Genomic DNA, 22,422 nt, shown 5'->3' with positions numbered 1-22,422 from the left:
AGGCAGCAATGGGATACCTCTTTCAGCATAGGATGGACTCATTGAGTAAAAAAGTATAGCATCACCTCTGGATGATGAAAAACACTGTCATTCATTTATGTCAATAAATTAGGTGAAATTTCTAGCTAAAACTGAGCATCTGCTCATAATTAAAAATCTGAAAGAGGGAACTAGAATAATAAAGAAGAAGAGAGGAAAGTTATCAACATAAGATATGCTAGTCAAGATTCATTATCTGAACTGGGTTTTTGGTAGGTTTTAACAAACTTAGGACAATTTATAATTGCTGATTGTGCTAATATGGAAAAGAGAGTAGATGTCTATGGTGTTAACTCTTTATACCATATAAACTAGATGTGACTGAAGAAGAAAGGAAACAAGGAAATCACAAGTTTGCCTATAATTTTGAAAAGTAGGCACAGCTATAATTATATAATGGACTAAATAGGGAGTTTATGCTTATCACCATTGCCTTTCATTCTCTAGCTCTGGACACATGTGAGCTTTAGACCGAATCACTGAGCTTTAAAGTGCTGGGTGGGGGTAAGAGATCTTTATAAGAGGCAACTTCACTCATGTGTTAGAGGTGAACAAAACTTCAGATATTTGAGATGCCCAGATTTGAGCCAATTAAAAAAATTACACAAGCCAACATTTCATTAACTTTATTTTTAGTATCTTTCCATTTTCCTTGTCCACATGGCTCAGAAGAGTTAACACAGTTTCAGATATTCTGAGTGTATATATCTCTAGGGAAGTGAAAACTTAGTAAATCAAGGGATCCCTTATCACCTTTATGCATGTAGGGATGCTAGCTCTGCATCTCTGCCTTTGGAGGGAAGATCAGGGGGTCATTGGACATGGTCCCTGCTGTTCAATTTCTCCAGCGTCATCCTCCATCTAGTGCTTTGCCTTTCTGCTTAGAGTGATCTATGCTGAATCAAAGCTTTTATTAACATATTTTTCATATTCTATTTTGCTTCTTTCTTTACTGCTAATTAGGTTTAAAAAGTTTTTGGCAAAATAAAAGGCAGGAGGGAAGTGGATGTGGCTCAATTGATTGGGCTTCCACATACCATATGGGAGGACCTGGATTCGATCCCTGGGGCCTCCTGGTAAAAAAAAAAAAAACAGCATGGCTGCGTGGCAAGCCAGTGCCTGTGTGGCGAGCTGAGTGTCCATGTGGTGAGCCAGTGCCCACCAAGTGAGTCATGCAGCAAGATGATGATGCACCAAAAGAGAGATGAAGGGGAGAGTCAAGGCAAGGCACAACAGAAACCAGGAACCGAGGTGGTACAAGTGACAGGGTACCTCTCTCCACATCACTGGTCCCCAGGATCAAATCCCGGTGAATCCTAGAGGAGAAAAACAAGAAGAGGAGAGGAGAAAAGAAAAAGAGAGAAATAGATGCAGACGATCATACAGTGAATGGACATAGACAGCAAAAAACAGTAGGGTGGGGGAGAGGGAAAAAAAAAAAGGCAGGAACCTAATCATTAAAATGACGGTAACATACAATGAAGATGCCCAGAAAGATTGGATTAATGCTTTGATAACTTGCTAGAAGTTGTCGCATTAACTTATTCTGGGAAAACATAGACTAGGATAGAATCTATCCTGAACACTTTATATTATTTCTGTCTGGAGTCAGGCCCATGAATCTAGTAGATTTTGTTTTTGTTTTTTAATATATTTTAAATTTATTTTTAAAAGATACATAGATCACACAAAATGTTACCTTAAAAAAAAATAGGAGATTCTCCAGTGCCCCACTCCCCATACCCCCTACTTTTCCCACTTTTACCACATCAACAACTTCTTTCATTTGTGTGGTACATTCATTGCATTTGATGAATACATTTTGGAGCACTGCTAGACAGCCTGGATTATAGTTTGCATTGTAGTTTACACTCTCTCCCAGTCCATTCAGTGGGTTTTGGCGGGATATATGTAATATCCTTCATTTGTCCCTGCAATATCATTCAGGACAACTCCAAGTCCTGAAAATACCCCCAGATTATACCTCTTTTTCCTTCTCCCTGCCTTCAGCAACTGAATCTAGTAGTTTTGTAAGTTTGTCTGAATCCCCCAGAATAAGACAAATAATGTTGACATGATTCTTGTTTGCTCTATATATCATGTGCTTTTGATAGGAATAGGATGTGAATGAATTCCTTTATTTAGCAGTATTAATTGAGGATCCACCCTTTGCCAGACATTGGCCTACTCACCCTAGAAAAAGATAAACTAGACAAAGTCCCCCTGCAAATGGAAGAACTGGCAAGAATATGCAAACATGCAATGTCAAGTAGTGAAAGTGCTGGGAAGAAAAATGGACAGAGTGAGTGATCCTTGGCCAGGGAGCTGGTGTTGCAGGTTGAGTGGTCAGGGAAAGTCTCTTTGAGGTGATATTTGATGGAGAACTGAATAGAGTAGGAAATTTATTTGGTGAAAATCAGGGCGACATGCTCTAGTCAGAAGGAAGTTGAAGTACAAGAGTCTAAGGCAGCTATCAGCTTGCTTAATTTGTGCAACAGCAAGGCAAAGAGGCTGGAACAGAGTAAATGAGGCAGAGTGGTAGGATTGGAATTTAAAAGCAGGAGCCAGCTCACATGGAATTTGTGTTTTACTGAGTGTGGTGAGAAGCCAGTAGGAGGATTTTGAGTAAGATTAGCAGATTGACATGACCTAAGTTACATTTTGTAAAGATAACTCTGACTGTTGGGTGGTCACTTGTTTTTTTGTGTTGTGTTGTGTTTTGTTTTGTTTTGTAGAGGGCAAAGAGAATAAGCAGGGAGCAAGATTAGGAGACTGTTTTGTAAATTCAAGTGGGAGTGAAAGGTGGGTTTGACTAATGGGTAATGGTGGAAGTTGTGAGAAGTGGTTGGAATTCAGATATATGTTGACAAAAATCCAACAGGACTTGATGATGGATTGGTTGGGAGTATAAGAAAGAAGAATTCAATATGTCACTGAGATGTGCAAGGTTGTGCAAGGTTAGGCTCTAAGAAGAGGTATTCGGTAAGCTCTTGGGAGAGTCTAGAGCTGGGATAGAAAGTTTGGACGCATCAGCATATAGTAATTGGGCCTTTGGGACTAGATGAGTGTTGCCGCCTTTCTCCACCCCTCCTCCCCTTCCAGCTCCCGCCGTCCTTCCCGCCAGTCCCGCCCATATTGCCAACCCACAATCTGCCCTCTTCCCCAGTAACTGCTTACCTCAGGTCTATCCATCAGCTTCAGCCTGTCCACAGCCGCCCCTTAGCCAACCCTCCCTTCATCACGCCCCTCCCTCTACCCAACCCTATATAGCTAAGTGTACTTCCGTAATAAAGCAGACCTATTCTTGCGCTCAAGCGGTCTCCGTGGTTTTTCCTCAACCGCGCGTCCCCCACGCCTGGAGAACCGGTGCTCCATCTTGGAGCACCCCCCGCCGGCTGCCTGGCAGGAGCAAGCCCCCCCGACTCTTGGGCCTGAGCGAGGACGAAACCCTCACGCTCAGCCGCAGATGAGGGGCTAGAACCTGAGTGAATATAATAGCTAGTTTGACAAATAGTTCCTTCCCTGTTTTTAAGTTTTGGAATAACTAAACTCAGCAACAGCTGGTGTGTAGACCTCTCATCAGAAAATTATATAATTGCAATAGAAAAAAAGTCGGTCTAGTTTTCTAGATCTATATGTGACATACTAAACTATCAGTTATGACTTTAAAGTAGATAAGATCCTAAAAAATAAGTAATAACTTTGGGTATTGATACGCATTGTATGAATATCTTGAATTTATTTACCTAAGTTCATATTAATGAATCATTCATTAAAGATTCTATAAGTCAGTTTATCTTTTCTAGCAGGTAAGTGGAGTAATGTCTTTTTCCTTTTAACTTTTTTCCCCTCCTGAGATGGCTCCTATGTCTGTCTGCTTCTTGTTTTCTCTTGCTGTCTGTTTGTTGTGTCTGCTCATTGTGTCCACTCATCTTCTTCAGGAAGCACTGGGAACTGAACTCGGGATCTCCCATGTGGGAGGTAGGTGTCCAACCACTTGAACCACATTCGCTCCCCAGTAATATCTTTTATTTATTTATCTATTTATTTATTAGTAATGTCTTTTAGAACATTTTTCTTTAAGAAAGAATTTCTGTTGTAAATCATAAAGTACATGTACCAAAACTTTCTACTGAAGCTTTTTATAAAATGCGTGCAGTCTGTCCACTAGGGGGTGCGGTAGGAATGAGAATGGTGTCTGCCTTCGAATGGTTACTGTCCTGTGTAGTGATGGAGCATGGGAGTTGAGGTTGTTTCCTCTTTGTTTTAATTCGCAGAGATAAGTCCTCCAAAGGGAAAAAGGTACTTAATGCCAACGCATTGTTGTACCTTATTTTTTTCTCCCAGTAATTCATATAAAATTAAAAGGCTGTAAACATACAAAATGAGTAGCATTCTATTAGACCAGTAATAACAGAAGAGAAAATGTAATCAAATGAAATATAACATTCATAGTGGCAACAGAAACCGTAAAGTACCTATGAATAAACCTAAGAAAAATATACAGAGCTTTTATGGAAAAAATTATAAAACCATTGAAGGAGGTAAAAGAGGACTTCAAAAAATGGAGGCATGTATTATACTCATGAGTGGGAAGATATGGCATGTATTTTCTCTCCAAATTAATCTATAAATTCTAGGAATACCAATTAAAATCACAAAAATCTCAACAGGTGGGAAACGGACTTGGCCCAGTGGTTAGGGTGTCCGTCTACCACATGGGAGGTCCGCGGCTCAAACCCTGGGCCTCCTTGACCCGTGTGAAGCTGGCCAACACGCAGTGCTGATGCGCGCAAGGAGTGCCCTGCCACACAGGTGTGTCCCCCGCGTAGGAGAACCCCATGCACAAGGAGTGCACCCCGTAAGGAGAGCCGCCCGGCGCTAAAGAAAGTGCAGCCTGCCCAGGAATGGTGCTGCTCGCCAGAGAGATGACACAACAAGATGATGCAATAAAAAGAGACACAGATTCCCGTGCCGCTGACAACAACAGAAATGGACAAAGAAACAAGATGCAGCAAATAGACACAGAGAACAGACAACTGGGGTGGGGGGGAGGGGAGAGAAATAAATAAATAAATAAATCTTAAAAAAAAAATCTCAACAGGTGATTATAGAATAGGAGAAACACATAGTTGGTTTTTTTCCAACCAGGCAGTTTTATTGAGATATAGTCACATATCATACAATCAAAAATAGAGTTTTACAACTCTTATGTACAAAAACAGTACCTTGGCCATATCATTTAATTTATATAGCTTTTATGGGATAGAGGAAGAGGACTGTTCTTCGTGTTCAATCTGTAAGCTATGCATGCAAATAATAAAATGAATATTAACACACAAAGTTTATGCCTTCAACACATGGAACTTGCAGTTCATCCAATGCAGTCAATGCATCAAGCTGTCTTTTGTTGCTGGGCCTTTGCACATGCTTTCTCTACAGTTCCCCTTTTACCACTTTAATGAAGTCCTTGTTGCCTAACACTGCACATCCTTGCAGGACCTATTCTTCCTCTGAGAAGCTTTCCCTGACTAGACTTGTGCCCCTATTATCTGCCTCCATCAGAGTGCATGTCACAAGCAAACAAGTCTGTGCAAATACCTGACTGTGCCCTTTTTGCCTTCTGCAGGTGAGGGAGTTTAATGGTCAACATTTTATTTTGGAGGAAGCCATTACAGGGGATTTTGCTTTGGTGAAAGCTTGGAAAGCAGACCGAGCAGGAAACGTGATTTTCAGGTAGTATGATGGTTTTTAAAAAATATTCGTGTAATACATTTAGCAACTTTTCATTTCCTAAATTACGACTATACAAAGGATATCTCAGTGAGTTTGTCATTTAAAAATTCATTTAAAAAATGACATGTATGTGTTTATATATGTGTACTCATGGCTGCTATTCTGTGGTCTCACTACTATGATGTGTTTGTGGGAGTCTGTTCTGATTGGTGCCCGTGTTGAACTGTTTGTTAAATATTTGAACTGTACTTCTGTACTTCTGTATATAACCACATACAAATTCTATTCTCCACTGTGTATTTTTGTTGCCAAGACCAGTTGCAGTGTTGAAGCATAATTAAAAACATGGCAAAAACACACAATTTTCTTTAATTTTAATAATGCTATTTCTATGTATTGTCATTACTTTGATATTCTGGAAAGATATTGCTAAAAATCTTTTAAGTCACCTCTTTTCCAGTTCCACCGATGTTTCCTAGGAAATGCTTATAAAGGTTCTAGCTGAAAAGTTGATTAACCTTAATAATGTTGACTTTCATTTTCATTATCTTGCTAGCCACAGGCTGTGTGTTAAAAATCTTTTGATTACTCTAAGGCTACTAAATACTTGGATTTATAGATTATATAGTTGTGGGGTTTTTTGAAAATTATGCTACCTCTGAGCATACAGATAAAATTCCAAAATGTTTGGTGTTGAAGATTTAATGTATTAGAATACAGAAATCATTTTTTTTCTCATAATAATTGTCATTTGTTACTTTTAATTAGCAGTTTTCTCAGTCTTTACTAAATGCAGCTTCGATGCAAATTAAATTCTTGGTAATGACTCACATACTGATTTTGTTCGTTTTTGAAAATCTTATGTGCTATTAGTACTGTATAGATTTCTTGAATCAAGCCAGTTTTTAAAAATGCAACTAAATTTTGGCAATTACAGAAGACATTTGCTCACATCTACCTTACTGATTAATGCCTTGGTGTAATATTTGCAATGCTAAGTTGCTTTTTTGAAGTGATTGATGAAATTTGTCTAGTAGCAAATGGAGGTGAATTATTTTAAACATTTTTTTTAGTTTATCCTATGCTCCATTGCCTGGCTCATGCATCTACAGACTGCACAAGAGCTCGTCTAGGCACTGACTTTGTGCTGAAGGTTATTGAGCTTTAATGTGAAGTGAGAGCTCCGATCGCAGAGGCTTTCATGACCCAGAGGCTTAAGAAACTGACCTCTAGGACTATCTTCATGTACAATGGGATGACTGGTCTGGAACTTTCTTTAAGTCACTGGAAACTGGGGGAGGCCTGGATTCCTTAGCCTCTGAGCCCTCTGCTCTGGGAGCTTTCAATGCCAGGCTTGCTAGTGGAATCCCACGCAGGTACTTATGAAGGAAGGCAAGGACTCTTCTCTCCAGGGTACACCTATCCTTATATAGCCTTGAATTGAACGATAGCAACGTTGGCAGGCTAAAAGAGCTAGCAAAGCATACCTATCATTTATTTCCATTTTCCTCTAAGAAATTTTTCTATCAACTTATATCCCCAGAAACAAAACTGCATTTTAGTTTTTATGGTTAGGAGCAGTGCACTTATTTAAGAACTTGGGAATACAAAACCATTGGCAAATTGGCACTTTCAGATTTTACACTTCAGTGTCTGATGTGGGTGTTGGGCTTTCAAAAATTTCATTAGAAACTGGCCCTCCAGAATGATCTTGTAGGTGACTCACAAATTACCTATGAATGTATCATTTATTTAATTTTAGCAATATGCTTCTTTTTAATAGAGAATATAATTACTATATCTTCTCAAATGAAGAATTTATTATGGTTTTTTCTTAATAATTTAGTGAGAAAAAGTTGTTTAGTGAAATATTTAACTATAAAAACATAGTGGCATCCCAGTTAAAAGATTTAGGGGAATTAGTTTTTTTAGGTGGGATTAATTTTAAATAGAGTATATTTCTAAATATCCATTTTACTTTTTTGTGTATAAGCTCTATGTTAAACATGAAAAATAGTCATTCTTTCCTTCCACTCCTTAAAAAACTATCTAAATTGAATGAAGTAGTCAAAGTATTGTTTTTATGTATAAAATGTTATAAACTTCAGTAATGGTAAGTATAGTGCATTCTTTTTAAAAAGATGTATAGATTCTTAGTTCATAGAAATTCTTATAATCGATAACATTTTAAAGCTGAAAAACAAGAAGCAGACTTGGCTCAATGGATAGGGCCTCCTACTACATGGAAGGTCCTCGGTTCAGACCCCAGGCCTCCTTGACCCGTGTGGAGCTGGCCCATGCGCAGTGCTGATGCGCACAAGGAGTGCCATGCCATGCAGGGGTGTCCCCCACTAGGGAAGCCCCAGGCGCAAGGAGTGCGCCCTGTAAGGAGAGCCACTCAGCGCAAGAAAGTACAACCTGTCCGAGAATGGCGCTGCACACACAGAGAGCTGACACAACAAGATGATGCAACAAAAAGAAACACAGATTCCTGGTGCCCTTGATAAGGATAGACGTGGTCATAGAAGAACGCACAGCGAATGGACACAACTGGGGGGCGGGGAAGGGGAGAGAAATAAAATAAAAAATCTTAAAAAAAAAAAGCTGAAAAACATGTTTCTTATTTTTGGTCTTCTCTCCCCATTTCCTTATTTTCATCACCCCTACTGTAGGAAAAGTGCAAGGAATTTCAACTTGCCTATGTGCAAAGCTGCAGAAACTACAGTGGTAGAGGTAAGTGAAGAAAGTTATTTCTAATTGTTCTTGTGTTAATTTTTTAACTTGATATTATGTGTTAGTCTCAGAAAAAGTTTAACAGTTCATTTGTTTCTTGGAGAACAAGCAATGAGAGCTTTTTTATTTTGGATATGGAGGGGTTCTATTTAAACTTATAATGGTTGACAAATAATTACATCTAATTTTGCTGTAATGTCAGCTTTCGGGTTACCTAGGGCCTCAATAGAATGTTGTCTCTAAGAATCAAGTTATGGAACCAGTTTATAAAAGTCCTTTTGGTAGTTAAGTAAAATAGACTTTCTTGAGTGAAATGCCAAGATGAACTTTCACATATAGAATCCCAGGAAAATAATAAATTTATCAGGTAAAATTTATTGTCTTACTATAGTAGATATTGTGAATTCTTTAAGGAAGGAGAGAGGGTAGTTTTAATAATTGCTTAGCTGTGACTGTGTTTGGAACAGTTGAATTAAACCCAGCTGAATTTCCTTTAGGTGTTTTAGGATTTGGGAGAGGCTTGACTATTCTAGAGCTTCCCAGGGATTAAGGCTCTGGGGTAGCTATAGGTGCTTATACACATACCCTCCCATTTTGGCTGTACATATATGAACCCCCCAAAAGTCTTCAAAATAATTCTCAACACGAAGCCATGAGGGTCACCTTGGAACCAGATTTTCATGGGAGTGTTAGATAGTGTACTCTTGGGAGGGCTTCATAGGAACTCTTCCTGGGATCTGGACATGAGAATATATATAATCCTGATCTTTAGCATAATAGTGGTGTTGTATGTGGCATATTTTGATTCATTTATATGCCTGGCCAAGATGGTGTTTCTTGGAGGCTGTTCAGTGCTATTTTTGAAACAATCAAATGGTAGAGTTTTGTTTCTCCATTGGAAAGTGAAATGTTTTATTTTTAAAATGCTGGAGGATGTGGTACTTGCAACCCAGAGATGGTCGTTTCCTTTGCAGTGACATTAGTATATTTTATGCATTTAAAATAGATGTTAAAAAAATAAAATAGATGTATTTATTGTCTCTGTATAATCTCTTTTTTTAATTTGTTGAATCATTTTTATAACCTGTCCATGGCACGCTTCTGCAACATTACTGAAGAAAGTCCTATAACAAAACATAAAATAATTGTTTAACACCTTATTGATTTTATGTACTTCTGTAAAGCTGCCAGAAATCTGTATTTCTTCTCTGAGTACCAAGGAGCAGTGTCCTTAGTGAAGTTCTTTTTTTTTTTTTCTATTATTATAATCTTTTCAGCCAATCTTATTTCTTACAAAAGTGGAAAATGACACTTGAGTATCTGCGAATCGTTGTGAATGTTAGTAAAGAGGGATTGATGTAGGGGAGAAAAGGTCCTTTAACAGACCCTACAGATGTGATAAAGGCTGCCCTCCCTTGTTGGGGAGCAGACATTTCTGTTCTAGCTCAACACTCTTTCCTGTTGAGCCCATACTCACCTTGGGATCCTGTTAATATGGTGCTGCAAACAGCCACTCCCATTCAATTTCACCTGTACTGTTCAACACTGCAACCTCTAGCCCCATGTGGTTATTTAAATTAATTAAAATCAAATCAAAGAAAAATTTCAGATCCTCAGTCACACTGACCCATTTCAAATGCTCAGTAACCCCAAGTGGCTCATGCCAGTCTGTTGATCATCATCCATGTGAAACATTTCGTCGTTGCAGAAATATTATTTGGATAGAGCTGGATTAGACTAATCAAGATGAAACCTATTTGTCATTCCAGTTTAGGAGCATACACAAACCAGCTATTTAGATGATGGAATTATTGAAAGCCAGCCCCCTTAGCTTCTCCTTTAGCCTTACCTCTGCAAGGTGGCATGCTCAGAGTAGAAGGGGTCTACATGCAAACAGGTTAAATTGTGGGGAACTGTGCTTTCGGAAGTGGAAAATAGTTTGGAATTGGGGGTTGTGACTAGATTGGGCATTTTCTGATGTAAAGCCCTATTTTGACTATGTGATTTCTATACTATTTTGAGTCTAGAGAGTTTCTTGGACCTTTACCAAGCCCATTCTTGATTCTGTGCTATACTCTGTGCACTTCACTACCTGCATTGGCCTCTATCATACCACGACCCTTCGCTTCCAGCCCTGTCCTGCTGTATTCTACACTGGTCCTAGAGAGATGGGGGATTATGAGTGGGACTCTGAATTCTTAGTATTTAAGGGGAATCTTCAGAGATCATAAAATTACCTGCATATTCTCCTGCCTGCTAAATATTGACAATAATAATAACTACCATTAATAAAGTACTTATGTATTAGTCACTGCCATATACTTTATGTGCATTACATCCTTTAATCTTCACCTTAGCCCTATGAGGTAGCAATCTATTTCCCTTATTTTACTGATGAGGATTTTAAGGCACAAAGAGGTTAAGTTACATACCTGATGTCACTCAGATAGGTGGAGTCAGGATAGAACCACGGAGAGACTGATTCTGGGGTGCCTGCTCTTTTTCACTTTCTTGTTAAATACTCTCAAATAATCACAAATGGATGATATTTTAAACTCTTGAAAGATTTCAAACCTCCTTAGGTAGTCTATTTCATTGCTAATGATTAGAATCAAGCAGATAGAGAGATTGTTGCCCAAATTATTCCTCCATTCCAGGCCTTCCTTGCTAATTATTCCAATTATAGACTTTCCCTCCCATACCACCCACCTTGAAAAATTTTTTTTTATTTTTTATTTTTTTTATTTTTTTATTTTTTTATTTTTTTTTTTAAAGATTTATTTATTTAATTCCCCCCCCCCCCGTCGTCTGTTCTTGGTGTCTATTTGCTGCGTCTTGTTTCTTTGTCCACTTCTGTTGTCGTCAGCGGCAGGGGAAGTGTGGGCGGCGCCATTCCTGGGCAGGCTGCTCTTTCTTTTCACGCTAGGCGGCTTTCCTCAGGGGGCGCACTCCTTGCGCATGGGGGCTCTCCCACGCGGGGGACACCCTTGCGTGGCACGGCACTCCTTGCGCGCATCAGCACTGCGCGTGGCCAGCTCCACACGGGTCAAGGAGGCCCGGGGTTTGAACCGCGGACCTCCCATATGGTAGACGGACGCCCTAACCACTGGGCCAAAGTCCGTTTCCCCACCTTGAAAAATTGTGATCAATAGCTCCCTGGATTCATGGAGTTTGTTTCTCTTGGACTCTTTGGTTCATTTATTGTGTAGCTTTTCACAAATAACCCTAAACTTGACTATGGAATGTCTGTTCTAATCCTATGGTATCTTTTTTATTGCTGGGTCTTAAACCCAAAACCTTGTATGTGGGACTGAATCACATTGACTCCCCTGAGTTGGTTTTTTTGTTTGTTTGCTTGTTGTTTGTTTTTAGGAGGCACTGCAAACAACCTGGGACTTCCCATATGGGAAGCAGGCGCTCAACTGCTTGAGATACATCTGTTCCCTAATCCTACAGTATCTTTAGCAGTGGGATCTTTAACAATTGAAGACTTTTTTTTAGAGCTTTCAATTCATCTTCTTTCTTTGTTTTTTCTTCTTTATTTTCTTTTAAATGTTACATTAAAAAAATATGAGGTCCCTATATACCCCCCACCCCCCTCACCCCACTCCTTCAACATCAACAATCTATTCCATCATCGTGGCACATTCACTGCACTTGGTGAATACATTTTGAAGCACTGCTGCACCACATGGACAGTGGTCTACACTGTAGTCTACACTCTCCCGCAGTTCACCCAGTGGGCCATGGCAGGACACACAATGTCCAGCATCCATCCCTGCAGCACCATCCAGGACAACTCCAAGTCCTGAAAATGCCCCCACATCATTTCTCTTCTTCCCTCTCTCTACCATCAGCAGCTACTGTGGCCACTTTCTCCACATAAATCAATACTACAATTTCTTCCATTACTAGTCACACAGTTCCCCAGCAGAACACCAGTAAGTCCACTCTAATCCATACTCTATTCTTCCATCTTGTGGACCCTGAGATGGTTATGTCCAGTCTCCCTCTACATCAAGAGGGAGCTTAGATTCCACATGGATGATGGATACAATTCTTCTCCTTGCAGTTGTAGGTACTCTTGGTTCCCTGGTCTGGTGGTTGACCTTCTTCACCCCCCTGTTAGCTGGCCAGGGTAAGTCCAATAAACCAGAGGGTAGGAGTTGCAATTCTGCTGAGGCTCAGGGCCTTGCTTTCAAATGGACAGTCCAGAGGTTCAGGTTTCTTGAGTATACACCAACCTGAACACCAATCACAGGTCCGGTAAAAGTGACAGAAGAGGCATGTGTAGAAAGGTTATATCTGAGTCCAACGCCATTACACTCAGGAACACAAACTCCAAAGTAGGGCCAACTGACATGGCACTGAACTCCAGAGTCATCTGCCATGACCATAGAACCTGTGGGTCTCTGTAGCCCTCAGGAGAACCAGTACCTGGGTTTCTATCTACTTTGGCTGTCTCTGGTATCCTGCAGAGGTGTGCATAAGTGTTACCCCTCTGATGACCTCCTGACTCTTTTTTGGAGACTCATAGCCATATAAACTCATTTGTCCTTTCCATTTCCCCCTTTTATCCAAAGTCAAAAAGCAGTTTTTAACACCTGATGTTGCATGTAGGCTGAGATATTTTGCTGGTCTGAGTTGACCCTTTTATTTGATGTCTTTTTCTAGTTTCCTCTCCAGTTAGTGATTGGTAGTAATCCCTTGGCACCAGGGAGGCTCATCCCTGGGAGTCATGTCCCACACTCGGGGGAAGGTAATACATTTACATGCTGAGTTTGGCTAAGAGAGAGGCCATATTTGAGCAACATGGAGGCTCTCAAGAGGTAACTCTTAGGCACCCTGCAGCTCTAGGCCTAGTTCATATTTTAGGCACACAGGCTCATAATCATAGCCATCAGTGTTGAGGGCTCATTGTTAGACAATCCTTCTTTATTGGTCTTTGCCATTGCACTTGGGGGATTGTTGCTGTTCCATTGGGGAATGTGATAGAGCTCCCCTGGCTAGGAACTCAGCACTCCCTCAGTTGTCATTTTTAACTGAAACCACTATGAAAATATCCAAACACTTTTATGTACCCTGTATACATTCCCTGGAGAACTCCCTCCCAACCATATACCTCCTATCAATAACACCCTATACCAGTGTTCCTCTCCTGCCATAGCTGAACCTCTCTGTAGTCCAAAACTTCTTTAAAAATGAAGCTTAATATATTGCCAGGTTCCTTTAATAGTAAAATGGAGTATAGTGATGGGATTAAAGGTTAGATATAGAATACATACTAATTTAGAAAAATTAAGTAAAAATAAATTAAGGTATCAAAGAATGAAAAAATGGAAAGCTTTGTTTTTGACGTTTTGCCTTTCATCACTGCTATAGGTGTTGCCCTGTGTGTACAGTGCAGTGGCAAGGCAATTTCTTCCATTTCTTCTTCAGTGTCTACATCCTTTTTTTTTTCTCTAATTATTAAGTTTGTCTTCACATAAGTTTTAGATCACAGTAATTCAAATATACAATATCCAGTACTCCCACATATCCAACATCAAACCCTTTGTCCCTTCCCAAACAATGATCTTTTTACATGTTCATATTATATTTGCTGCAGCTGATATACAGATATTGAGACAATAGCTATCAAACATGGTTCCATTTGGGTTTACATTATGGTTTATATTTTAGACTATACAATTTTCTAAATTTTTAGTTATCTTATGTTTTACATTATGGTTTACATTTTCTTTCTTTTATAGATAAGGAAATGGAGGACTTTTCAGTAGCTGAGTCTGGGTGAGAGCCTGTCTTCTGAAGCTCCATCCCAGCATCTTAGCATTCCATGATGCTACATCTTTTCAAACTTTCTCCATCTCTACATCTGTAATTTGAATTTTAAGGAGGGTAGAAGTATAAGTATCTAAAATATTAGCGAGGATTCTCTTAGACATATAGAAATTTGCAGGGGTGTGGGCTTAGAAGCAGGGTGGCAAAGGAGCATACAAACTGCCTCTTGCTTTTTGTTTATAGTTTCTTCTTTATATGATAGTTAGTTTACAGTAAGTATGTTATCTCAAGAAGTAAATCAGTAAATTTATCTTGAAATCAAAAGAGAAAGGTCAAATTTGACTTTGGCGTGAATGAGTTCTAGTTTCTCTAACGGGGAAATTACTCATTTGTGGAAAAGTTTTCCCTTTCCATTGTTTTCTCAACAAACTTATGAGTTGTGGGGAACCAAAGAAGTTATCAATTGTATCCCCTTTAACGAAACCAATGTGACTATTATATGTGTAATTCTTAAAACCTGCAGCCGTTTGCATGTTTCACCACACAGTTGTCGTGTAGTGAATCCTGGCTTTCCCCACTCTTAAGGAATTGGGTATCTACTTGGAAAAATAGTACAAGTACACATCTTGGCACACATGCAGGAAAAATGTTTCTCTTTTTAGCCCAGACAGTATTATTTCCGGACTTCCCTCCCTTTGAGTGGGTGAAGCCTTCCCTGATAAACCTCACAAGTTTAAGTGCAAAACCAAGCCAGAGAAGGACTCCTGGGCATTGTTGTGTGCATCTAATGAGGAGCAGCAAGAACTACCGAGCCTAAAGGGAACTCATTTGGCTCGTTCTCAGTATGGTCTTGTTAAACCCTCTACTCTCTGTGAGCTTCTCTGCCTGTCTTCTGTGTGTGTATCCCAACATCCTGGGTTTCTCTGGGAAATGGCCTATTTCAACATTTTTTTAAGGGCTTATAATAGAAAACCTGGGAGGAGAGACAGGAGCGTGCTTCACTCAGGAGCCATTTGAGGCTTTGTCTCCTGCAAGCAGCCTGGCCTGCATGCGTTGTTGGAAAAGGTCGTCTGAGTCAGCCACTGAAGGCTGCTGAAGCTGCTTCTGACCGAAATAACTGGACTGGTTTTGTTTTGTTTGTGCCGTGGATGGTGTTATAAGACAGCAGAGCTTTTCACAAGGCCTGTCCAACTATTTTAGCTACTTTCAGCTTTTAGTTAAAATGAGTATATTCACTACCATGACTTAAATACAATTATTTTTATTTTGTTTACACGAATATACATTGCATTTGAAAGAAATACTTATATTACAGACTATTCAAGGCACACAAATGTTATATGCTTGTAGCAGATGTAGATTATGAAGCGTAATAATAAATTGAACACCTGTGAACCTACACAAGGGGTTTCAGTTGCATCCATCTGACTCCTGCACTGAGGCAACTCTTATCAGAAAGATTATGTTTATTGGTCCTTTGCTTTAAAAAAAACAACACAATTCTCTGGGTCATAAGGTATGTATACCTGGAAAATTATTTTCTGAAGTGATGTCCTAAGACTTTTTGTTATGTTTGTATGAGCGAAGCTTTGGGAACTATGACTTCTATGTTCTATACCAACGCCTGCCACAAATCCTTTCTCCTTAGATCAAACAGAGATAATGATTAGGGATATATCGGCTGTCCTTCCAAGCAGACGTGTTGAATGGGTATGGAAAGTGCCTGCTCTGCAGTGCCACTGACATTATTAAAAACTTTTGTGTTTAGTCTTTATTGTGGGGAATGTTGAACATACATAAGAGTAAACAGAATATTATAATCAACCCTCCTGTACCCATCACCCACCTCCAAAGACTATCAACCCACTGGCATTCCTGCCCTTTATACATCCCCATCTTCTTCTCCCTCCTCCTATATTATTTTTTTTCTTTTCTTTTTAATATTTTTAAATTTTTATTTTTAAAGAAGCTTTAGATTACATAAATGTTACATAAAAAATGTAGGGAATTCCCATATACCTCACCCCCTCCCCCTCCCACACTTTCCCACATTAACAACATCTTTCACTAGTGTGGTAATTTTATTACCTTCTATATTATTTTGAAGCAAGCTCCAGCTATTCTATCTCTATGACATTTTAACGAAAGTTTACTGAAGCTCAGAAATTCACACACTTGAGGAACAAATATTTATTGAGCTCCTAGTGTGCTGGACATTTCTCTTGGTTTCTCAGACACAGCAGAGAACAAAACAGAAAAATCCTTGCTCTCATGGAGCTTAAGTTCTGATGGTCAAGATAAACAATAGACACGTTAAATAAGTAAAATATATAGTGTATTTGATATTGATTAAATGCTAAGGAAAAGAAACAAAGCAGAAGGGAGGGACATGAAATGTCAGGGGTAAAAACTGAAATTTTAGATATAGAATGTGCCTAGAAAAAGCCCTTACTGAGACTGCTTTTTAGTAAAGACCTCCAGGAAGTAGGGACGCTAGCTGTGCAGCACTCTGGAGGTAGTGGGGAGGTGGCGTGGTAAGAGTGGGCAAAAGGAGGAGCAAGCAGAGAGGTCTGAGGCTAGAGCATTCCTGGTGAGTTTCAAGAACAGGGATGATATGCACTTGCTTCTTCAGTGCAAGGTCATGGGCTGGGAAGCCTTACGTGACGGTAGCTTTCCTGAGACTAATGACAATATCTTCTTCAGTGTGTATGTGAAACTGTAATTTCAGTTTTTAGTGCATTTTGTAATAGTTTCCAAGAGGTCAGTAGGCCTAACTCAGACTTTAAAACTCTTAGGTAAATGGAGAATGTGTTTTTGAAGTTGGAGCATCCTGGTTTCCATGACTCTCTCTGGTCCTGTTTGGAGAATTTTGTGTTGATAATTCCTCATGAAGTTAGCAGAGGTGACCAAACTGGTTGTTGTTTTACCTTATAATAAATAGAAGGTAGAAACAAAGTTAATATTTTTTTATTAGAGAAGTTGAGAGCTTACAGAACAATCATGCATAATGTGTAGAATTCCCATATATCACCCCTCCACCAACACTTTGCATTGTTGTCAAACATTTGTTAACAGATTTTGAAAGAACATCATCAAAATAGCATATATTTGGTAAATTTTTTCCATGCACTCTCCTTTTATTAACACTATGTATTAGTATTATACATTTGTTATATAGTTCATGAGAGAATGCTCTCATTTGTTCTGTTAACCAACTTCCATCATCCAATACAAGGTTTACTGTGTTATATAGTTCCATGCCTTGTACAATCCATCCAAAGTGTACAATCGGCGGTCCCTGTTTCATTGCAAAGTCGCACAGTCATTGATTGCCTCTGTTAATTTTCGAATGTTTTCCTTGATTTTTTATGGTCTATAGCATGTATTTGGTATATTTTTCCATACCCCCCATTATTAAAACAGTACTTTCTTTGACATTGATACAAGAGTATTACAATATTGCTATTAACTTTAGTCCATAAATTACACTAATTGTATTTTTCCCATGCATGTCCGTATTCTTACAACCTTGTAATAGTGATGTACATTAGTTCTGGTTCATAGAGAAGAACATTCTTATATTTGTCCTATTAACCACAATTCTCATCCACCTCTGGGTTCACTGTTATTCAGTCCCTAGATTATTCTCTACCTTTCTTTCAATTGACATTTACATCCCTAGACTACCCCTTTCAGCCACAATCCCATTTATAAACCAGCAGTGTTAGTTAAACTCACTATAATGTGTTACCATCAACTCTATTTCCAAACTTTTACAGTCAAGCTAATTAAAAATTCTACATACACTAAGCATCAATACCCCTTCTCAGCTCTCATCCTATCTCCTAGTAACCTATACTCTATGTTTTAACTTCATGTGTTTATTTTTTGTATTTAGTTCGTATTAGTGAAACCTACAGTATTTGTCCATTTGTGTCTGGCTTATGTCACTCAGCATAATGTCTTCAAGTTCATCCATGTTATCATATATGTCCAATTTCATTTATTCTTAGAGAAGCATAGTATTCCATCATATGTATATACCACATTTTGTTTATACATTCATCAGTTTGATGGACGCTTGGGTGGTTTTTCCATCTTTTGGCATTTGTGAATAGTCACTCTGAACATCAATGTACAAATGTCTGTTTGCATCACTATTTTCAGGTCTTCTGGATATATTCCTAGTAGAGGGATTGCTGGGTCATATGGCAGTTCTATATTTACCTTCCTGGCAAATGTGCCAAACTCTCTTCCACAGAGGCTGCACCATAGTGAGGGAGTTTTCCTATTTCTCCACATCCTCCTCAGCATTTACTGTTTTCTGTTTTTAAAATAATGACCATTCTATGAGGTATGATATATCTCATTTTAGTTTTGATTTGGATTTCCCTAATAGCTAGTGGTAGTGAACTTTTTTTTTTCATGTCCTTTTTAGCCTTTTATATTTCCTCTTTAGAGAAATGTCTATTTAAGTCACTTGCCCATTTTTAAATTGGACTGCTTGTGCTTTTATTGTGGAGTTGTAGGATCTCTTTATTTTGCTTGGAAATCAAACCTTTATTGAATATATGGTTTTCCAATATTTTGTCTCATTGAGTGCAATGTCTTTTCACCTTCTTGATTAAGTCCTTTGAATTACAAAAGAATTTAAGTAATTTATCCATTTATTCTTTTGTTGCTTATGCTTTGGGTGTAGGCTTTAAGAATCCAACACTTACACCAAGGTCTTCAAGGTGTGAGAACAAAGTAGATTATACCCAGGTGCCTCAGTCACGTCAGTGGATCCTGTAAACATTTAATTGCCACCAAGCAAGCCGAGTAATGTATCAATCTTTTAGTAACTTTAGTTATCTCACTTCCTGATTTAGAGAAAATGAAACTGCCTAGGGGATAAACATAATTCCTTTTCTCTTAAATTTCTTTTATTTTTAATCTTTAGATTGTTAATGTCTTATGATACAGTTTCAAGAACTGTGAAATTCATAATTTTTACAAGATAAAGTCAAAAGAACAAAATATTTACAAATAGGAAAGAATTATAGCTCTCTCCACATCCTAACCATCTTGAGAAACTTCATTAATCAGATTAGTTTTAAGCATACACATACACACACAGGCAGCTACTACTGCTAATGCTGTATTGGACTCACAAAAAATGCTTGATTGGTGTGGAGACCTAATATTTATGAGAACTTGACTGAAATGTCCAATTTGACATTCATTGTGTGAAGCATAATATGCTAAGTGCCTTTCATTGTGCTTTAGTATTTACCTAGTAAAGTTCTCCACTTTACTTACTTTGCTAGAAGAATGAGGACAGTTAGAAACAGTTTATCCCAGTCCTCTCTGATCTGCCCACATGGGCAGCTTGAGCTGAACATGCAATTCAAGTACTTAAGATAAAAAAGGGAAAGAACTCTTTGTTTGCACAATATAAAAAGAAAGGGGGCCCTCACCCCTCACCAACTCCTCATGAACCTTGATCCTATGGCAGAACACAATCGCCTTCTCAGTGTTAACTTTTGGGAGGGAGATGATAAGCAATGTTAGTTGTTTCTTCAGTGGAACCAGCTGAATAACTGAGTCAGATCTCAAGGCATCAGCCAAATGGAGAAGATGTTACTGAAGAAGTTCAGATATGTCACCAGCTCTTCTTATAGGTTGTTCTTGCCCTGCTCTAGTCATCAGATACAGAGCTGTCACCAGTTCTTCTCCCCCGGGTTTGCTACATCAGAAGTGGGGCTCATTTCCAGTTGACTGATTTATACCTGAGAGGGACCCATCAGAAAAAGGAGTCCAATTATTATTTGCTCAACTGCATTATCTTGCATAGGGAGACAACATTTTAATAGCATTAGCAGTTTAAGTATTCTTGTAGTCACACATGTTGATTAGTTCATGAACGTAACTTTTGTTTTCTTATTATAACCCTTGACATTCATATACAAATGTTTGCCTTCGTTTCCTCATCTCACAAGATAAGCTAAGCACCAAACAGATGCTATGCTTGATTCTTCTCTTACGTCAAACATGCCCAAACATGGCAGAAAACAGGCTAAATGGGTCCAGGATGGTAGGGGTCTCTTAGATAGTGTGCTGATCAGTGACTGCTTTTGCCCTCTTCCCCGCTGACCCCAACACTGAACAGATCCATGCTTCATCCTCTATCCTGCTGTGCGATCTGGTCTCCTCTGGACTCTGGCTGTGTTCAGCCCATAGGAGGCAATGGTGGGAAATTGGAAGAGGGAGGAGGTTGGAATATCTTTCTTCTCTATTCCCTTCCTATTTTCCTGTGCCATCTTTGGAACGGGCAGTGTCCTCTAAGACATGTGGCCCCTCCTCTACCATTCCAATTCCCACTGGGCTCTGGTCACTCTATTCCTCTCCTCTCTCCTTGGGTCCTTCAGCTCTCAGCTGTGGTGGTTTCTGGGTGCCTTGCCATCTCTCCTTGGTTCCTTTAACTTTGTCCACTGCTATATAACTAGTCCCATCATTCCAGTGTCCTCATTGGAACCTTTTGAGTTGAATTGTGTCTTGCAGGGACCTTGACTGATAGAAGTGGGGATATTGGGGGAGCAGAAATGTGCAGGAAGTAATATTGATGACAATATTCTTTGATGACTCAATCTTTGTTGTGGAGCTGGTGATAGAGAAAACTAGCAGTACACAGCAAATACCTGTGGGGAGGTCTTCCTGGTTTTTGAAAACCACCAATCAGTGCTGTCTGTGGCATACTCTGCATGTCGAGGCCTTAAGCCAGTAGTGACACATAAAAAGATATTTGGGAGTTCAAGAGGCCCTTGTGTCAGTTCCGCATATTTAGGTAAGCAGTTTGAGGATAAATAGAATAAATGACTTGCCCAAGATTATGTCTAATATGCATTAAGGGATTAGACTCTTAACTCCAGTAAGGAAGAAGCTATCTGCCTTTTGCTCTATTGTATTCCTAACACCTGCTCTATAACATTAATGGTTAACATTAATGAGCACTTACTTTGTGCCAGATTATTCTAAGGACTTTGACATTTAATCACCCCTGTTGACCCACCGCACCCCAAAAATAAAAAATCCAGGTGGGCACTGTTAAATATGAGGAAACCAATGCCAGGTCACACCATGCAAGGTCACACCACCAGTGAGTGGTAACACTAGGATTTGAGTGCAGGGTTTTGGTCTTCTAAATGTATATTCTTAACTACTATTCTATGCTTAGATATTTGTTGAATGAATGAACTTGGGCCTTAAAATTTTCTTAGGCCTTACACCTTTATTGCTTTGTTGTGTATTGATTTATCACATGCATATGTGTTAACACAGGTTAAGAAAAGTCTTAACAATTGCCTTCTGTTAAGAACAGTGGTTCTCAGAAGTTAGCCTGCATCACAGTCACTGGTAGGGACTTGTTAAAACATGAAGACTACTGGGTCCCACCCAAGAGTTGCTCATTCTTTAGACCTGGGACCTGAAAATTTGCATTTTTGCCAAGTGCCTTGAGGATGCTGATGCTTCTGGTCTGGGAACCACTGTTTTAGATTATTCTCAATGGAAAATTATGTACTTTTCATATATATTAGTAAAGAATTGTGATCCTGGTAATCAGTTATCTTAGTTCAACTCTTCCCTTTTTCCTTTCCTTTTTTTATTATATTCTTTTCCAGGAAAACTTAAAAAATTATGACTCCTAGAACACTTACTTTTTGTCTTAGTAGGTTTAAGGTAGTACTAAACTAGGGAAAATTTTAAATTATTGGGTTTAATTCTATTAAATAATGCACTCTAAAACTATATATATCTACTTTTCCTTCTAATTTTCCTTTGTCACACTAACATGGGGTACAGTTTTGGGGAAATGTGTTGGGCTCTGAAGTGAATCACTCTCACATGATATTTGTGCAGACTGACATGCATGACACATATTGTTGACATAAAGTCAAAGTAAATATTTTACCAAATATCTTCACATAAGGAATACGTGAATCTTACGAGAAAAAAAAATGATAGCAGGATCAAAATCACATGGTTTGAAATTAAGTATTTTATAATTCCAGTTAATACCCATAAAACATCTTTGTAATGGGGCCAAGGCAGCAGTGATTCTCAAACTGTGTTTTGTTTGGGAACAGTATTTCA

At 38.9% G+C, this 22,422-nt stretch overlaps 1 protein-coding gene across 1 annotated transcript in view; it reads left to right on the top strand.

The window, feature by feature from the left end:
* Positions 1–22,422, top strand: part of OXCT1 (3-oxoacid CoA-transferase 1) — a 185,941-nt gene that overhangs the window by 23,701 nt on the left and 139,818 nt on the right. The window contains exons 6-7 of the mRNA XM_004448214.5: positions 5,669–5,775; positions 8,448–8,508. Of these exons, the coding sequence (XP_004448271.1) occupies positions 5,669–5,775; positions 8,448–8,508 (168 nt within the window). The remainder of the gene's footprint in view (positions 1–5,668; positions 5,776–8,447; positions 8,509–22,422) is intronic.

The sequence above is a fragment of the Dasypus novemcinctus genome, chromosome 2, assembly GCF_030445035.2.
Source record: "Dasypus novemcinctus isolate mDasNov1 chromosome 2, mDasNov1.1.hap2, whole genome shotgun sequence".
Taxonomy (NCBI): Eukaryota; Metazoa; Chordata; class Mammalia; order Cingulata; family Dasypodidae; genus Dasypus; species Dasypus novemcinctus.
This window is presented reverse-complemented; position numbering and strand designations above follow the sequence as displayed.